This window comes from Mastomys coucha, unplaced genomic scaffold (assembly GCF_008632895.1).
Source record: "Mastomys coucha isolate ucsf_1 unplaced genomic scaffold, UCSF_Mcou_1 pScaffold20, whole genome shotgun sequence".
Lineage (NCBI taxonomy): Eukaryota > Metazoa > Chordata > Mammalia > Rodentia > Muridae > Mastomys > Mastomys coucha.
The window spans coordinates 79,880,743-79,898,786 of record NW_022196903.1 but is presented as its reverse complement, the minus strand read 5'-3'; the positions used below and the strand labels follow the sequence as shown (position 1 = coordinate 79,898,786).

Sequence of the window (18,044 nt, the reverse complement as noted above, 5' to 3'; positions counted from 1 at the left end):
GAAACAGGGTTTTTCTGTGTAGCCCAGGCTGGCCTTGAACTAGAAATCCGCCTATCTCTGCCTTCCAAGTGCTGGGATTAAAGGCATATATACCACCACTGCCTGACCCTGTTATTATTTTTAAAAACAGGTTCTTACATAAAACAGGCTCGATTGAACTTTTGACCTTCCAAGTCCTGTGATTACAGAGGTGCACCGCCTCACCTGTCTCTTTCTGTGTGTGTGTGTGTGTGTGTGTGTGTGTGTGTGTTTCAGTCTATCATCTGGATTGTTCTTCTGAAAGGACCAGGGTACAGAATGGAAATACCTTGGCTCCCACTTTGCAGAGCACCTCAGCTGCCTCCCACGGAACTTCCTGTATATTCTTTCACATCGCTTTGGTTGTAGAAGTCGGTTTCCAAATATGACACTAGGCTCAAGGTCAGTAACAGGACCAATTCTAATCAAAAAGCAAATATTTACCAAGGGCTTATTTGCATTTAATGCACTGAACTCCTGTGCCATAATGCGCTTTGGAAAATGAAGCGAAAGCTGTAGCTTTTAGCTCTGTTTCCTTGGCAGTGAGTAGACAATCCGAGTTCTGTGCTCCTAGGTGCAGCTCTTGCATTTTGGTCCTTAAGCACTTCCACCCCTGCATTCTGGAACTGGTCCACCAACCTGTCGAACATGCCACACATTCTTTCTCTTTGCTTTTCCCCCAATTACCTACACAGCCCTGCACCCTCACTTCCTATCAGCTTTTGCCCAAATATTACAGACTCAATGAGGCCTGTCCTGATACAGTCCACAGTGTACATGTGGAGGTGGTTGGTTCTCTCCAGTCTTTATGTGGGTCCAGGATATAGAACTCTGGTCACCAGGCTTGAACCACAAGCACCCTTACTGGCTGAACAGTCGTGTTAGCCCCAAGTTCAACCTTACTTTGTATCCAACTCAGTTTCCTTCCATTAATACTGTTCTTTATGTTCATAAATTGTTTCTTAAGTGTTTGTTTTGGGGTAGGCAAGAGAAAATGGGATCATGTTAGAGCCTATAGCTTTTATCACAGAAGTCAACATTGAGTATCTTCCTCAAATGCATCTTCAACTTGTCTGTCTGTCTATCTATCTATCTATCTATCTATCTATCTATCTATCATCTATCTATCTTTTGGCTTGTTTTAAACAAGGCTTCTCTATGTAGCACTAGATGTCCTGGAACAACACATTCTGTAGACCAGTGTCACCCATCGAGACATGGTAGAACCTGGGAGACTGGAACTGATAAACAAGGCAGACTAAAGTCTTATGCAATAGCCAACTTTATTTGGAACATCAACAATTTATATGACTAAGAAAAAAAATCATGCCGGGCAGTGGTGGCACATGCCTTTTATTTCAGCACTTGGGAGGCAGAGGCAGGCGGATTTCTGAGTTCGAGGCCAGCCTGATCTACAGAGTGAGTTCCAGGATAGAGAAACCCTGTCTCAAAAAACCAAAACAAACAAAAGAAAAAAGAAAAAGAAAAAAAAATCACATGAGTAAAGTTCACATGAATTCAAATTGTATATAATCACAAGGAAGAGCCACGTGTGGCAAAAACATGTTTTTCCATTGAGGAATGGAAAGGCTAGTTTAAACATTTAATTGAACAACAACAAGAAATACTGAGTAATTGACATAAACTCATTCCTATCTGCTGCATCTGGAAGGAGCATGAAAACACATTCCCAGAACAATTCCATGTTTTGAAGAAACTGAGGTCACAAGGTCTTGTTTGCTTGAAGTGTTCTCATCTGTACTCAGAATTCTCCATTCCTGGTCTGTGTTCCGACAGAGCAGGTTAGTTTCAAGCTCAGATATGCTCGTTTCTGTCTCCCAGGTGCTGGGACTAAAGGTATGAGCCACCTCTGCCCTGATTAGCCAGCTTTTACCTTAGAGACAGGGTCTCCCACTAAACTGGGAGCTTGCCAATTAGGTTAGTTGGCCTGGCCAGCAAGCCCTGGGGAGCATCCTGTCTCCCAGTATTGGGATTAGAGTCACATGCTTCCAAATCCAGATTTTTGCATGGGCTCTGGAGATCTGAACTCAGATTCTCATGCTTGCAAACCTAGCATTTTACAGAGTGAACCATCTCAGTACCCATTCTGGGTGCACACTGTGTGTGTGTCTTTTTTTTTTTTTTTTAATTGGTTTTTCAAGACAGGTTTTCTGTGTGTAGCCCTGGCTGTCCTGGAACTCACTCTGTAGACCAGGTTGGCCTCGAACTCAGAAATCTGCCTGCCTCTGCCTCCCAAGTGCTGGGATTAAAGGCGTGTGCCACCACCGCCACCACCACCCAGCTCTGTGTGTGTGTGTGTGTGTGTGTGTGTGTGTGTGTGTGTGTGTGTGTGTCTTTTATGGTATGACATCAGTTTAGGGCAGAGGAAAAAGCATAATTCGTCTTCATTTTTATGATTCCTTGTTTAGGACAGACCCCTGTAACAAAACCATGTCAACAAGAGAAAAATAGCCCAAATGGTGGCATAGCCCTTTAATCTTGGCATTCAAGAGGCAAGAGGCAGGCACCCTGTCTCAATACATAAGAGAAAAACAAACAGAAAATTGAAAGCTGTTCCCGGGAGTGAATGGCTCTCCAGAAGCTGGCTTGGGATACAAGATGCCTTCAAAGAATAGCCAGTTTTGCTTTTTTTTAAAGTTAGAATCTTTAAGATTTATTTATTATATGTAACTACATTGTAGCTGTCCTCAGACACACCAGAAGAGGACATCAGATCTCATTACAGATGAGAGCCACCATGTGGTTGTTGGGATTTGAACTCAGGACCTCTGGAAGAGCACTCAGTGCTCTTAACCACTGAGCCATCTCTCCAGCCCAGAAGAGTCTGTTTTTAGAAACATGACAAGGCATAAGATGGAGAAGAAGAGTTTGAGTACCTAAAGCTGGAACGGAGAGAAGGCAAATAAAGGCAAGAGAAAGGCCTTCAGGGTCAAGCTTGTGACTTTCTGGCGGATGAAAGTTTGTCAAATCCCAGCACACAGGAGGTATAAAGGGTTACTTGAGATTCTGTTTTAAAAACAAAAATCTGTGGAAAAACCAAAACTATAAGATATCAACAGGTCTCAGCTGGCTAGAAGTGGGAACACTTTGTTCAATAACAAAGCACATCTCTTCCCACATCTGGAGGAGAATCCTGGCTCTCTAGACTGCCCAGGGTAGAGGAAAGCAGAGGCTGGGAACACAGAACTGACTGCTTTCGAAGTTACTTCGTTGGGAAGGTTGAAGCATAGGGGGCATGTTATCTGATCTGCTAACAGAGACATATCACCAGCTCCCTTTCCTATAAAGGTCAACCAGAAAATTTAGTTTCACTTCAGTAGCATGCAACTTCTGATGTGGATTCCCCTTGGATTTGACATCCACCCAGTTTGGTAGCTAACGACTTCCTAGGAATTTTACTTAAGATGTCTAATATTGCCTTTGGTGATAAGCCCACATTCCTCAGGTAGAGAAGGGAGGAAAGATCCCTTTGCCTTTGAGTGTATGTTTATTTTTATTTATGTGTTTGTGTGTGTTCTGGTGCCCTGGAAGGTCAAAAGAGGGTGACAGTTCCTTGGCACTGCTGGTACAGGCAGTTGTAAGCCTCAGAAACACAGAAGTCAGTAGCACTCTTAGCCACTGAGTCATCTCTCCAGTGTTTAAAATTTTTGTTATGCTTACAAGTGTGCCAGAAGAAGGTCTGGTGGAATAAATAGCAGGAAGTGCTCTTAACTACTGAGCCATGTCTCTAGCACCCCGACACCGCCATACACACCTAGTGTTTTATTTTTAGGCAATTGGAGGTAGGTGGACAGCATTTCTTGAATTTGTGTCTTCTCAATTGTCTTCAACTTGGAAACAGACCTTATGTGATAGGCCCTTTGGTGTTCTAATTTTATTCGTACGGACGTGGGTCCCGTGTTTTGCTCCCCTTATTTCACAATACCCCATCTCTCTTCTTTTTCTTATCACGCAGCGCAGTCCCTGGAACAAAGTGCTCACTTCATAAATGTTTGCGGCTGGTTTGCCTGCTTTAGACTGAGATCGGCCACGTGCATTCTCTGCAAGCACACGATTTGGGGGACTGTAGAGGGCACTTGTGAAGGATGCATCTTCAGGAGAGGCGGGAAAGGAGAGCTGAGGTGGACCTCAACCTGCGCATTGGATGTGGGTTTTCCGAGACCAGAGTGGACTTCGGGAGGACACAGCGGACCAGGGTTAGGTTCACAAGGTCGGCGAGCCTGCGGAGCAAAGGACCTGGGTGGGGCGAGTGGGCGTGACCGTGGGTTCTGGGCGGGGCCTGGGCGGGGCGAACGCGCGCAGACGCGTAGAGCAGGGTCTGCTGGCGGACCCGCGGTCAGTCTGCAGCTGCGGGAAGCCATGGGGCGCTTCGCCGCTGCACTAGTGGGCTCGCTGTTTGGGCTAGGGCTGCTGCTATATGGTCTGGGCAGTCTGGCGAGCGCCGAGCCCCGGGCCCCGCCGGACAAGATCGGTAGGTGCCGGGGATACGGAGGCACGGCGTTGCCTAGGCTGGTCTTCCCGCGACTGGGTGGAGATCGGGGTCCCTAGGACAGGGCCGTGCGCTCCCGAGTCTGGAGCGGTGCCACTGGAGGCGAGTGCTAGCCAGGGACTCGGTATCCGTGCAGCTCCAGCCTGGGAGGCCCTCGGGAGCCCGCCTCTAGCTGTCCCTGGAGCTAAGTCTGTCTGTCCGGCAGATTGAGGCACGCAGACACTGCACAGGGACCAGTCTGTCTCCCCCACCTCCAGATCCCCTCCCCGGAGAAGGGCTGGGACCGCCTCCCCGCACCTGCGCTCTGCTAAGGAGGCTGCAACTGCTGCAGCTAGCCGGAGAACCCGGTCTCTTCTTGGCTTTGGTTGCCTCGGGTTTTCATTCCTGGGTGTCTGTCCCCATCTGAAGCTGTGTCTTTCGGGATCATTCACGGTGTTGGGGCCTTAGAGAGACAAAGAACAAAGCTGAGCGAAGATGGCGGCTACTTTATTTAAAATGCGTGCAGGAGGAGCCCATTCATACTTCCCCAGGAATTGGGCACCGGAGGATCTGTGGGTCCGGTGGTGCCTCCACAAAGACCTGTGAGGATCTTTGGGCGTCTTTTGAAGTTACTGTCAGTTCGTAACTTCATCTATAGCACCTGTCTAGATTCAGGGAGTAGGTCTTTAGAGAGAACCCTGCCCTCAGGTTTCCCCAAGTTGTTAGTTTTAGTCTTGAGTAATGGCTATTATTGGTTAATGGCTTTTCAAAAACAAAAGCCACATTGCTAAGAGGGGAAACAAACGGTTCCTCTTTTCCTCTTTTCCCCTTCGTGTAGCAATAGTCGGAGCTGGAATCGGTGGTACTTCCTCGGCCTATTATCTAAGGAAGAAATTTGGGAAGGACGTGAAGATTGACGTGTTTGAAAGAGAAGAGGTCGGGGGCCGATTGGCCACTTTGAAGGTGCAAGGTCATGACTACGAGGCAGGGGGTTCAGTCATTCACCCCCTAAATTTGCACATGAAGCGATTTGTCAAAGAGCTGGGTATGTGATTTCATAGCACTAAGCAGCTTTATGTGTGACTGACCACAGGTGTTTTCCTAACACAGAGAACTGATGTTTCTGCCTGTCTTTTACAGAGAAATGGGTGAGACTGTTTCTCTTGCTGTGGGGTTTAGCCGTTGGTCCCAGCTTAGCTTTGAGCCACTCTCCTGTAATGAGACTCTAGCTATCTGTGTGGCATCAGCTCTCTGGAATTACAGCCATGGGGTGGAGTGAGGGTGGCTGTTGCTGTCAACGCTTTAAAAATAATTTTTTTTTTAATTTTAAAAAGCTATATTTTAGCTATTTATTTTGTATAACTGTGGGGTGGGGGTGTTGGTCTGAGTGCGACAGGGTGTGTATGGAGGTCAGAGGGCAACTGTTCCAGTCAATTCTTTTCCTTCTATTGTGTGGGTCTCAGGAATTGAACTCAGGTGGTCAGGCTTGGCAGCAATCCATCTGGGGCTGAGCCATCTTGCTAGCCCCCTGCTGTCAGCTCTTAAACACCCCAGCTTTGGGTTGAGACATCAGAGTGTGTTGAGCTAGCAGAAACCTTAGCTCACTCTGCTGCTGAGAAAATGAGGTCCATGAGCTCCCAACACTTGGCTTGAAGTCATTCAGACATGTACTCACAGGGACACATGACTGATACGTTGTCAGCCAAGGAGCAGGGCATGTTCCGGGGAAGTCTGGCAGGCCTCTGCAAGCCTTCTCTTAGGGAATATTGTGTAACTCTGGCCTTTCCCCATTTACCTGAGTTTCCCAGTTTTGCAGAGTATGGTTTGAGTAGAATGGGAGACCTCTTACTCCCCCGCTGCCCTTCTCAACCCTGGCAGATGCTTCCTTCTCTGTGTCTAAGATGAGTGGATTTAATTTGCTACATGTATGAGATCTTCTGACCCATCTCCTACCGTGTCAGCTTGTGGATCAAGCAGTCAGTACTGTGTTCCCACTGTTCTAAATATAGAACTCTAATGTGTCTCCTGAGACCTGGGAATGGCCCCTAAGTCACACAGTCCAGAAAGTCCCTAATAGGTCTCCCAAATTCCCTTTTCACTGGGCCAATGTAGAAATCACTGGCCTATCTTTCCTCTAGTTTTGTCTTGTTTTGTATCATTTTAAGATTTATTTTATTTGTTAACTTGTGTATCTGTGTGTGGGGGCGGGGTATATCCATGCAAGAGTTACAGCCTGACGTGGGTGCCCAGAACTGAACCCAGGTCCTCTACAAGAGCAGCAAGGACCCTTAACCATGGAGCCATGTCTTGAGCCCCTTCCTCTGTTTTGTGCAGGTCTCTCCAGTGTTCCCGCTTCAGGTGGCCTGGTGGGAGTGTACAATGGAAAGTCTCTGGTGTTTGAGGAGAGCAGCTGGTTTATAATCAACATGATTAAGCTGGTGTGGCGCTATGGGTTTCAGTCCCTGAGAATGCACATGTGGGTAGAAGACCTGCTAGACAAGTTCATGAGGTAACTATCCAGAGTTTGGTGGACGTAAGCTCTATCGGCCTGGGGAGCACTCCAATGTCAGTTTCCTGCACCAGTTCTACCTAATCACCGCCTAGTTAGGCAGAATGTTTTCGCAGAAAATGTACAGATCATCGTTCCATTTGGGAGCTGACCACGTCGTACGTGTTTGCTTCTCAATTGTACTTTGCAAGGGCTGAGATGTGGCTCAGTGGTAGAACACTTGCCAGGCATGCCTGACCATCTCGTTTAAGGTGTTGACTTTATATAGAATCTAAGAGTGTCTGGCAACACTAAAGAAACGCTGGCAAAGCACGATTGGGAAGTTGAGTTTGAACATCAGCAGCAAAGTGTAGGATGCCGTCCAGCAGCTTCCTACTAGCGTGGGTTTCCACGAACCGGGAATGTGGGAGACCTACAGTATGGGGAAAGCAGAGAAAAGGACACACACACCAAGAGACATTTCTCATCAAGGTGCACTTTACTTAAGGACGGGAGAGGATTTATACTCAAAGGCATCACAGGTAAGCAATTGGCATTTAGGTGATAATAAGACATCAAAGCTCAGTATGGATACAAAGGAATCCAGGAAGGGGAAGAAAGATCAAAGAATCACGGCTTCGAAAGAAACAGGTATCTGGTTCTCGAGTCATTTGCATGGGCTCCAACCCCCCAGCGCGCAGAGACTAGCTGTCAGCTTGTAGTTTCGGTTTGAGAATCTCCGAGAGCACAGCAGGGCTTCCCACAGCAAAGCATGACTTCTCATGGCAGTTGGCTCTGGAGCCAGTGCTGTTGGCTGCTTTCTGCACATGTGGAAGATGGAGATGTTCAGGCTTTAAGTGTGGAAGGCCACCCACCTAGAAAATGCTAAAGCTGGAGTTCCCACCCGGGCTGACTGGGGTCTCACTCTCAAGTGTCTGCCTTGTACTGGTGAATGAGATCCTGAGCACCAGAGCTTAGAGGAAATGCAAACTGGAGAAGTTTGGCTTTAGGTTTTGGTGTGTGTGCACTTCTCTGTATATGTATACATACATTTTCCTCTGTGTATGTGTGTGCACACAGGAGTCAGCATACAGTGTTTTCCTCAATCACTTCTCTATCTTTTGGGGTGTGTGTCTGAGTGAGTTTGTGTGCACATGCGCACACACAGGGGAGTGAGCTTAGGTCTCTAGACTTTCATAGTCGACACTGTTAGCTACTGAGCCATTTCCACTGAACCTAAAGTGAGGTCTTTTTGTAAATTTTTTTTTTTTTTTAATATATGTGTATGTGTGTGAGGCCATGTGTGTATATTTGCACAAGTGTGTGTAGGAGCCGCCAGAGGCCCGAAGAGGGCATCAGATCACTTATAACTGAAATTACAGGCATTTTGAATCTCAGGCTGGCCAGCCTCCTCCTGAATGCTGGGATTATAGGCATGAGCTACCCGATATAGCCAGTTTTGGTTTTTCTTTCTTTATAATTTTGAAAGATTTATTTATGTTATATATATGAATGTTTTGCCTGCATGTATATATATACCTCATGTGCATGACACCTTAGAGTTCAAAGAGGGAGTGTGATTCCATGGAGCTGGAGTTATGGATGGTTGTGAACCACCACGTAGGTCCTGGAAACCAAACCCTGGTTCTCTGCAAGAGCAACAAGTGCTCTTACCCATTGAACCATCTCTCTAGAGGTTTTGTTGTTGTTGCTTAAATTTTGTTTATTTATGTATTTCTTTCTTTCTTTTTTTTTTTTTTTTCAAAGATTTATTTATTTATTATATGTAAGTACACTGTAGCTGTCTTCAGACGCACCAGAAGAGGGCGTCAGATCTCATTATGGGTGGTTGTGAGCCACCATGTGGTTGCTGGGATTTGAACTCATGACCTTCTGAAGAACAGTCAGTGCTCTTCCCCACTGAGCCATCTCACCAGCCCCCTATTTATGTATTTCTTTGCAAGTTTTCTTTATCTGTAATTAAAAACAAAGGTTTATCTATGAATTTGAGGCCAGTCTTGTTTATATAGTGAGTTCCAGGTCAGCAAAGGCTGCATAGTGAAACTCTCTCCAAAAACAAACAAAAAATAACAACCTAACAAGCTGGGTATGGTGGCCCACTCCCAGCACTTAACCCCAGCACTTGGGAGTCAGAAGCAGGCAGGTCTTTATGAATTCAGAGCTAGCCTGTTCTACTTAGTGAATTCCGGGCCAGCAAGAGCTGCATAGTGAGACCTTGTCTTAAAAAAAAGAAAAGAAAGAAAATGTATTACTCATGCTGAGTCTAGTAGCACAGGCCTGTAATCCTGGATCCTTTGGTGGCTGAGGCCTAAGGATGTCATCATAAAGTGATGTGGTCAACAGCGAGGTCAAGGTCAACCTGGACAGCTAAGAAGAAGTAAAAACAGGCTGGGAAGTTAGTTGTGGCTCATTCCTGTAACCACAGGGCTTGGGCACAGAGGGAGGAGCATCATGAGTTCAAGGATAGCTAGTGAGCTTGAGGTCATTGTGAGCTGCTTGAGACTTGGTGTCAACACTCCCAATGAACCCCAAGTCAGGAGTTGGGGAGCTTGTCATGCTAGAGATATAGCTTGAGCCCCAGTGTAAAAAAAGTATTTTTTCTTTTTTAAATTTTATTTTAGTATTGCTGTTTGCTGCAGTTGATGGGAGTGTGCGTATACTTGTGCCCAGCATGCATGTGGAGACCAGAGGGCAGCTTTCAGGAGTCTGTTCTCTTTCCACAATGGGCTTTGGGCATTAAATCATCAAGTCATGAGGCAAAGTGCTTTTTACTTGCTGAACCATCCTGCCATACCCATTTCCTTCTTTTAATGTCAGATTAAGTATTCTAGACTTGTAAGTGAGAAATACTATTTTGGGTATTAATGTTATAAATAGAAAAAGAAAAACAAAGATGAACTTGTTGGGGCTTGAGGGTACTAAAAATAATTTATTTTAAAGAATAAAACCAAGGCAGGTAGTTTGGTTATTCGTTTTACTAGTCTGAGTGTAAATTCTGTCCTTGATCATGGGACTGGGAATGGAGTGAGGAAAGACTTTAGGAAGATCCACAAGCTTCCCGCTGGAGGGAGGAGGCAGCTTTGTCATGGTTAACATGGAGGGTGTTTGGTAGTGGGAGGGGCAGGTGGAGAAGATTGAGCCTGGTGCTGATAGAATAAAGAATGAAGAATAAGAACAAGGTGTATTCCTTGCATTAGCCCAGGCTGATCTTGAGCCTGCTGTGTAGCTGAGGATGACTATGAACTTCTGACTGTCCTGTCTGCACGTCTTCCGAGTGCTGGGATTACAGGTGTGCACTGCCATGCCCAGTTTTATGTGATACTGGGGGCGGGAGGGGGGGATGCTGTCAGTCCCAGGATTTTGTGTTTGCTAGGTGAGTACTCTGTCAGCTGAGCTATATCCCCAAAACATGCACATCTCTTTGAAAATGTCCCATTGAGTGTATTTAAGAGCACAGATGTCTTGAGGTGGAAGGCAGAGGGGAGGGCAGAGGGCTAAGATTGAGCTGTGCCTCACCCGACGGGTAGGAATTCAGCAAAATGAAACGAAGTCAATTCATGATTTAAAAAAAAAAATTGTGTGTGCTTAGTCTGTATGTATGTCCATGATCACATGCATGCCTAGTGTCTGAAGAGGGCAGAAGAGGGTATCAGATCTCTTGGAAAAAGAGTTACAGATGATTGTGAGCTGCCATGTGGGTGCTAAGAATAGAACCTAGTCCTAAATCAGGCAGTGGTGGCACAAACCTTTAATCCTAGCACTTGGGAGGCAGAGGCAGGCAGACCTCTGCATTTGAGGCCAGCCTGGTCTACAGAGGGAGTTCTAGAACAGCCAGGACTATACAGAGAAACTCCATCTCAGAACAAAACAAGAACCCAAGTCCTCTGCAAAAATATAATAACATATATTATAATATTATAAATAATATAAATAATAATAATAATAATAATTATTATTAAATAGAATTTTACTGTGTATCCCAGCGTGTCCTACAATTTGCAAAGCCAGGTATCAGTTTCATTCTTCTGATGCTGTTTGTAGCTCCATGTCCTGAGTGGCATTTAACTTTTTTAAAGTGGCCATTTCTCTTTTCTGCAAGGATCTATCGTTACCAGTCCCATGACTATGCCTTCAGCAGTGTAGAAAAGTTGATGCATGCCATTGGAGGGGATGACTATGTCAGACTGCTTAACCAAACTCTCCGTGAAAACCTGAAGAAAGCAGGCTTCTCTGAGACGTTCCTCAACGAGATGATAGCTCCTGTCATGAAGGTCAATTTTGGCCAAAGCACAGACCTCAATGCCTTTGTGGGTAAGCCAGAATTGGAAGAAATCAGGGATAGCCATAGCCACTGGTGGGAAATCTGGTTTCTTAGTGTCTTGGGCATTTTTACTGACATAGTTTATTTCTGTCTGTGAGTTGTTAGTAGTAGAGGGTCCTGTGCTTCTGTTAGTTCCAGTGGCTTTCACCTGAGCAAGACCTTTGCCCCTGAGGGTCATCTGACAGTGTCTGGAGGCATTTGGGGCAGAATAGCTAAGTGGTCAGGAGAGAGAGACTTACCTGACCCAGACAGAATTAAAGCATGGTTTTGCTCCCTCCTGACAGGGGCGGTGTCATTGACGGCTGCTGATTCCAACCTTTGGGCAGTGGAAGGTGGTAATAAAATTGTTTGCTCAGGGCTCCTTCAGGCCTCTAGCAGCAATCTTATATCTGGCTCCGTAATATCAATAGAGGAGAAGACAAGGACCAAACAGACAGGTGAGGCTGAACTTTGATTTTTCCGTTATTCCTGAAAAAAAAAAAAAAGCTTAAGGAGAAAATATCACATGCATACACACACGAGTTTTTCAAAACTTATTTCATGTGTGCAGGTGTGCACATTGTATATCTGAGGGCATGTAGTACCCTCAGAGGCCAGAAGAGGGCATCAGATACTTTGGAACTGGAGTTACAGATGGTTATGAACCACCATATAGATGCTGGAAATCCAATCTAGGCTTGCTAAAACATCCAGTGCTCTTAACCACTGAGCCAGCCCCCCACTCCCCACCCCCTGTTTTTTTTAAAGATAGGGCTTTTCTATTTAAAGTAACTCTGGCTGTCGTGGAACTCACTATGTAGACTAGGTTGGCCTTGAACTCACAGAAATCCACTTGCCTCTGCCTCCTGAATATTGGCATTAAAGATCTCGCCACCAAAACCAAACCAAGGCGGGCACTGGTGGCACACGCCTTTAATCCCAGCACTTGGGAGGCAGAGGCAGGCAGATTTCTGAGTTTGAGGCCAGCCTGGTCTACAGAGTGAGTTCCAGGACAGCCAGGGCTTCACAGAGAGACCTTGTCTTGAAACAAACAAAATAAACAAACAAACAAACAAAATACCAAACCAAACCAAAAAGACCCATAGCTTTTTGCATGAGTAGTGAGGATTTGAACTCAAGTCCCACAATTCTATAACTTTTCATAGCTTCTATTCAGTAAGAACAAAACGTGGAAAATTCCCTTTGAGGATGAGGTTTTTTTCCATATCCCATGAGCCATGATCATGCCCTTTAGCACAGCTGGGAACATTTCTGCATGAGCAGTGTGAAGTTCCACTGTTTGGGAATTTTGTGAAAGATGCCAGAAGAAAAGATTTCTTGGCCTGGGGAGATAGCTCAGTTAGTAAAAGCACTTGCTGCACAAACATGAGGTCCTGGGTTCAAATCCTTAGTACCCATGCTTTAAAAAGAGCTAGATGTCCCTTGTGTATGCCTGGAATCCCAGTACTGTAAATTGTTTAGACAAGTAATGCTGGGAATAAGGCAAAAAGCAATAGAACAGGACACTCCATGCTCTCCTCTCACCTTTGTCTATATACCCAGGTGCATACACGTACATATATAGCTGTGCATATATACCTGTGTCTGCACACACACACACACACACACACACACACACACACACACACACACACATCATAGGCTGGGTGTATATCTTAGTTGGCAGAACACTTTCCTACCATGCATGAAGCCATGGGTTTGGGATCTCCAGCACCGCAGAAATTAGGTGATGGCACAGACCTTCTAATCCCAATACTCCGGAAGTGTAGGCAGGAGAATCCAAAGTTGAAGGTTATCTTTGGCAACGTAGCAAGTTTGAAGGCAGCCTGGGCAACATGAGGCATTGTCTCAACAACACAGACAGGGCAGGGAAGATGAGAGCCTTCTCAGTAAAGGGCTCGCCATACAAGCATGGGAATTTGCCTTTGATCCCAGCATCCACATACAAAGCTGGGCATTTGTTAAGTGCTTGTGATTGTGGTAGAAGTTGGGTGGCAGGGTGGGGTGTGGATGCAGGAGAATCCTTGGGGCTCACTGGTAGCCAGCTAAGCCTAATTGGTGAGCTACAGTGAGAGATAAACAAGGTGACTCAATGTTAAGAGCACTTGTTGAAAGAATGTTAAGTTCGGTTCCCAGCACCTCATGGCACAGCACAGTGGCCTGCAACTTCAGTTCCAGAGGATCTGATGCCCTCTGCTGGCCTCCACAGGTAGCAGACATGTACTTGGTACAGACATACACATGGACAAACATTTCTTTTCTTTCTTTATTTTTTTTTTTTTTTTTGGTTTTCTGAGACAAAGTTTCTCTGTGTAGCTCTGGCTGTCCTGGAACTCACTCTGTAGACCAGGCTGGCTGTGAAAAACATTTCTATAAATAATAATAATAAATCCTTTTTTTTTACTATTTATTTTATTTATAAGAGTACACACAGGGCTGGAGAGATGGCTCAGTGGTTAAGAGGACTGACTGCTCTTCCGAAGGTCCTAAGTTCAAATCCCAGCAACCACATGTGGCTCATAACCATCCGTAACGAGATCTGATGCCCTCTTCTGGAGTGTCTGAAAACAGCTACAGTGTACTCACACATAAATAAATAAATCTTTAAAAAAAAAAAAAAAAGAAACACAAGAGTACACACAGCTAGGCAGTGGTGGCACACGCCTTTAATCCCAGCACTTGGGAGGCAGAGGCAGGTGGATTTCTGAGTTCTAGGCCAGCCTGGTCTACAGAAAGAATTCCAGGACAGCCAGGGCTACACAGAGAAACCCTGTGTTGAAAAACACAAACAAACAAACAAAAAGAGTACACATTGTAGTTGTCTTCTGACACAACAGAAGAGGGCATCAGATCCCATTACAGATGGTTGTGAGCCACCATGTGGTTTCTGGGAATTGAACTCGGAACCTCTAGAAGAGCAGTCAGTGTTCTTAACTGCTGAGCCATCTCTCTCCAGTTCAAATAAATCAACCTTAAAAAAAGAGAAAGACAGAACCCAAGATACACAGTTCCTGGGATGAGACTTGAGGCTAGCCTCTGGCCTCCAAATACAAACACACACTTATACATGCCCACAAAGAAGACCAAAAATGCTACAGAATTATTTGTAGAAGGCCTGAAATTGAGTGTTAGAAGCACTAAGAACCGAATGCTTTCCCATGCCCTCTAGGAAACCCCACAAAGATGTATGAAGTGGTATATAAAACAGGATCGGAGACCCATTCTGACTTCTACGACATTGTTCTCGTGGCTGCTCCATTGAACCGGAAGATGTCCGACATAACTTTCCTGAATTTTGATCCACCCATCGAGGAATTCAATGACCCATATCAACACCTGGTGACGACTTTCATCAAAGGAGAACTCAATTCCACTCTCTTCACCTCCAGACCCAAAGATCAGTTTGGCCTCTCTGCAGTTCTTGTCACTGATGACTCAGATATGTTCATTAACAGCCTGTCCATTGTGGCCTCTGTAAGACAGAAGGAGGGCCCCCCACCGGCGGTGGATGGCATGCATGTGTGGAAGACCTTCTCCAGGGACATCCTCACCAAAGAACAAATCTCAAAGCTCTTCCTGTCCTACGATTATGCTGTGCGGAAGCCGTGGCTGTCCTACCCTCACTATGAGCCTCCTCAGAAGTGTCCCTCCATCATCCTCCACGACCGGCTCTATTACCTCAATGGTATCGAGTTTGCCGCCAGTTGCATGGAGATGAGCGCCATTGCCGGCTACAACGCAGCTCTCCTTGCCTACCACCGCTGGAACGGCAATGAGGACATGATTGATCAGGACGACCTGTATGAAAAGCTTAAGACGGAGCTGTAACTGAGCACTGCCCCTCCCCAGAGGATCCTGCCCTCCAAGGACTGAGACAGAGCTCTAACTGAGCACTGCCCCTCCCCAGAGCACGCTGCTCTCCGAGGGCTGAGTCAGCAGAGAGGATTTCCAATCTTTCCCAGCACTCCTCATGTGGGTCATGAGAAAACACAACGTTCCTGCCCCTCGGAGAACTTGTTCTTTAGTCTGAATGTCTTCACTCTCGGGTTTTGGGGGAGGTGCAGGAGGATTGAACCCGAGGCCCTGTGCATGCTGGGCAAGCGCTCTACTACTGAGCTGAGCTACATCCCTAGCCCTCTTTTGTAGTTTTTCTTTTGAGACTGGGTCTCACTAAGTTGTCCAGGTGGAATCATCCTGCCTCAGACTCTGGAGGGCCTGGGACTCCACATTAGGCCTGGCTGTTAACTGTTTGGAGAAATATTGGCGTGTTTCCCAGGCTTGTCTGGTTTTAAGAGTCACCTGGAACTCGAGAAACACCTGGGTTGGGGTCAGTGGGCTGGTGTGGGCCTGGGTTTGTTTAGACTGTCTGTAATCTTTTTCTCTCTCTTTTCTTTTTTGGGGGATGTTACAACTAGGTCTTAGTCTGCATCCCAGGCTGGAACTCATTATGTAGCCTAGGCTGGTCTTTAAATCACACCAATCCTCCTGTCTCAGCCTCCTGTGTGCTGGGATACAGATGTTTCCCAGTTCCTGGCCGTTCTCAAGCCTGAAGTCATGATGTAAGAATGTAACTTTTGATTGCTTCTGTCTTGGCTTTATCAGGGATAGATTCAGAGATAGAAACAGAGATATCCTGTGATTGGGAACCAAATATATAAGCTGCTAAATTGAGAAACTGGCATTGTAATATGAGGCCCTCATGTGAGGAGGTCTGTTTTTCTATACTATGGGGATTGAACCCAGGACCCTGAGTATCCCAGACAAATGCTCTACCACTGAGCTACATTGCCAGCCTCAAGAGCTTCAGGACCGACATCCAGAGAATGGAATTTCTTAGGTTGAAGATGGGGTCTTGGCTCTATAGCTTTGTCAAGTTCAAGTTCCTCCCATGCAGCCAAGGGTGAGCAAGTCCTGGGGGTCAGGGCTAAACTATCTGTAGAGAGCTTTGAGTGCCTTAAAAGTGCTAAGCAACACAAACCATAACCACAGCAGACCAGTGCCAGAGGTGACTGGCTGCTCCGTGGTTACTCAGCTTTGGTCTCCATGGGAATGGGCACTAGAGCAGAGACAGCCTGAGGGAGCCCAGAGCAGTTGGCCTTAGAACCAGGTCTTCATGGCCACTTGAGTTCAGAGGGAAGCACATCAGATGCTGAGCATGCGCAGTGAGGGGCCATTGCAGAAATCTTAAGACAGTGGTTCTCAGTTGAAGCTGCACGTGGGAGTCAGGTTTCACATATGTAGACAAGCTCAAGAAATCAGTGTTTAGTCCACAGCTCAGAGGTCTCCAGTGACTGTCATAGCCACTAGTATTAAGACAAAAAAAGGAATTTTGCCTGCTTTGGTGGGTATATGCCTGTTATCTGTGCTTTTGTGACAAAGCAAGAGGGTCAAGAGTTCAAGGCCAGCCTGGGCTGTGGCAACACCCTATCTCAAGGAATAAAAACCAGCTCTTCACCAGATTATAGCATTGCTTCAATAAAGTGGTCTAGAAAACATGATTCTTAAAATTATTTTTCCCTGCTCTAGCTGTGGGAATTAATAATGTGTGGAGAAAGCAGCATGATATATTTGATATGGTGACAGAAATTAAATTTATAGTTTAATCAGAAGGTTGGCTTTTTTCTAACTTGAACGAGATATTTGTGTTTTTTCCTGATGTGTTAAGGAATGTGGTTTGTCAAAAATTCAACACTCTCAGAAATATAACACTCTAGAGGATTGGTACAGTGGATTGGTACAGTGGCTCCTCATCTGAGGGGCGTGGTTCATGACCCCAGTGGGCACCGGAACTGGTAAATGGTGAGCCCTACATGTTCTGTTTTCCACATGTACGATATACCTGTGATAAAGTGTAAATTTATAAATTTGGCACAGTAAGAGATTAACAACAATAATTATAAAATAGAAGAATTATAACAATTGGAAGTCTATTAAAACTTACAACTTATTTCTGGTCTTTCTTTCTTTCTTTTTTTTTTTTGGTTTTTCCAAGACAGGGTTTCTCTGTGTAGCTCTGGCTGTCCTAGAACTCACTCTGTAGACCAGACCAGGCTTGCCTCGAACTCAGAAATCCACCTGTCTCTGCCTCTCAAGTACTGGGATTAAAGGTGTGTACCACCACTGCCTGGCACTTACTTTCTCTCTCTCTCTCTCTCTCTCTCTCTCTCTTTCTTTCTTTCTTTCTTTCTCTGTAAGACAGGGCCTCACTATGTAGCCTTGGCTGGCCTCAAAGTCATAAAGACAGCCTGCTTCTGCCTCCTGGGTCCTGGGATTAAAGGTATGTGCCCTCATACACACCAGCTCTTTCTGGTATTTTCCATTGAGTATTTTCAGATCAGCCAAAGCAGCACCACCTAAGGGCAGGCTGCTGCAGATGCAGGGACACAGGGGATGACTGAATTCCTACCATTTGTGGACTTGGTTTGCAATGGGATATATTTAGGTTTGTAATTTAAAATTTTGCTGTATTTTAAAATTTAAAATAGGGCTGGAGAGTGGTCTCGATGGTTTAGAGCTGCAGGCAAAGTACACATTCATGTCAATTTAAAAAAAAAATTCAGGGGCTGGAGAGATGGCTCAGCGGTTAAGAGTGCTGACTGCTCTTCTGAAGGTCATGAGTTTAAATCCCAGCAACCACATGATGGCTTACAACCATCCACAATGAGATCTGACCCCTTCTTCTGGGGTGTCTGAAGATAGCTACAGTG

At 45.7% G+C, this 18,044-nt stretch overlaps 1 protein-coding gene across 1 annotated transcript; it reads left to right on the top strand.

Annotated features, from left to right (window-relative positions):
- The first annotated feature begins 4,325 nt into the window (after nucleotides 1–4,325).
- Pcyox1 (prenylcysteine oxidase 1) lies at nucleotides 4,326–17,284 on the top strand. The gene is made up of 6 exons (XM_031382415.1): nucleotides 4,326–4,510; nucleotides 5,346–5,552; nucleotides 6,842–7,016; nucleotides 11,116–11,327; nucleotides 11,622–11,774; nucleotides 14,507–17,284. The coding sequence occupies exons 1-6, from the start codon at nucleotides 4,399–4,401 to the stop codon at nucleotides 15,163–15,165; spliced, it is 1,518 nt and encodes a 505-aa protein (XP_031238275.1). The 5' UTR covers nucleotides 4,326–4,398; the 3' UTR covers nucleotides 15,166–17,284.
- Nucleotides 17,285–18,044: the final 760 nt, after the last annotated feature.

Excerpts from the sequence above, each read along its gene's own strand:
- Pcyox1 (XM_031382415.1), top strand. The coding sequence starts at position 4,399 with ATGGGGCGCTTCGCCGCTGCACTAGTGGGCTCGCTGTTTGGGCTAGGG. Across the intron at positions 4,511-5,345 it reads GGCCCCGCCGGACAAGATCG|CAATAGTCGGAGCTGGAATC; the intron begins GTAGGTGCCGGG and ends CCCTTCGTGTAG. Across the intron at positions 7,017-11,115 it reads CTGCTAGACAAGTTCATGAG|GATCTATCGTTACCAGTCCC; the intron begins GTAACTATCCAG and ends CTTTTCTGCAAG.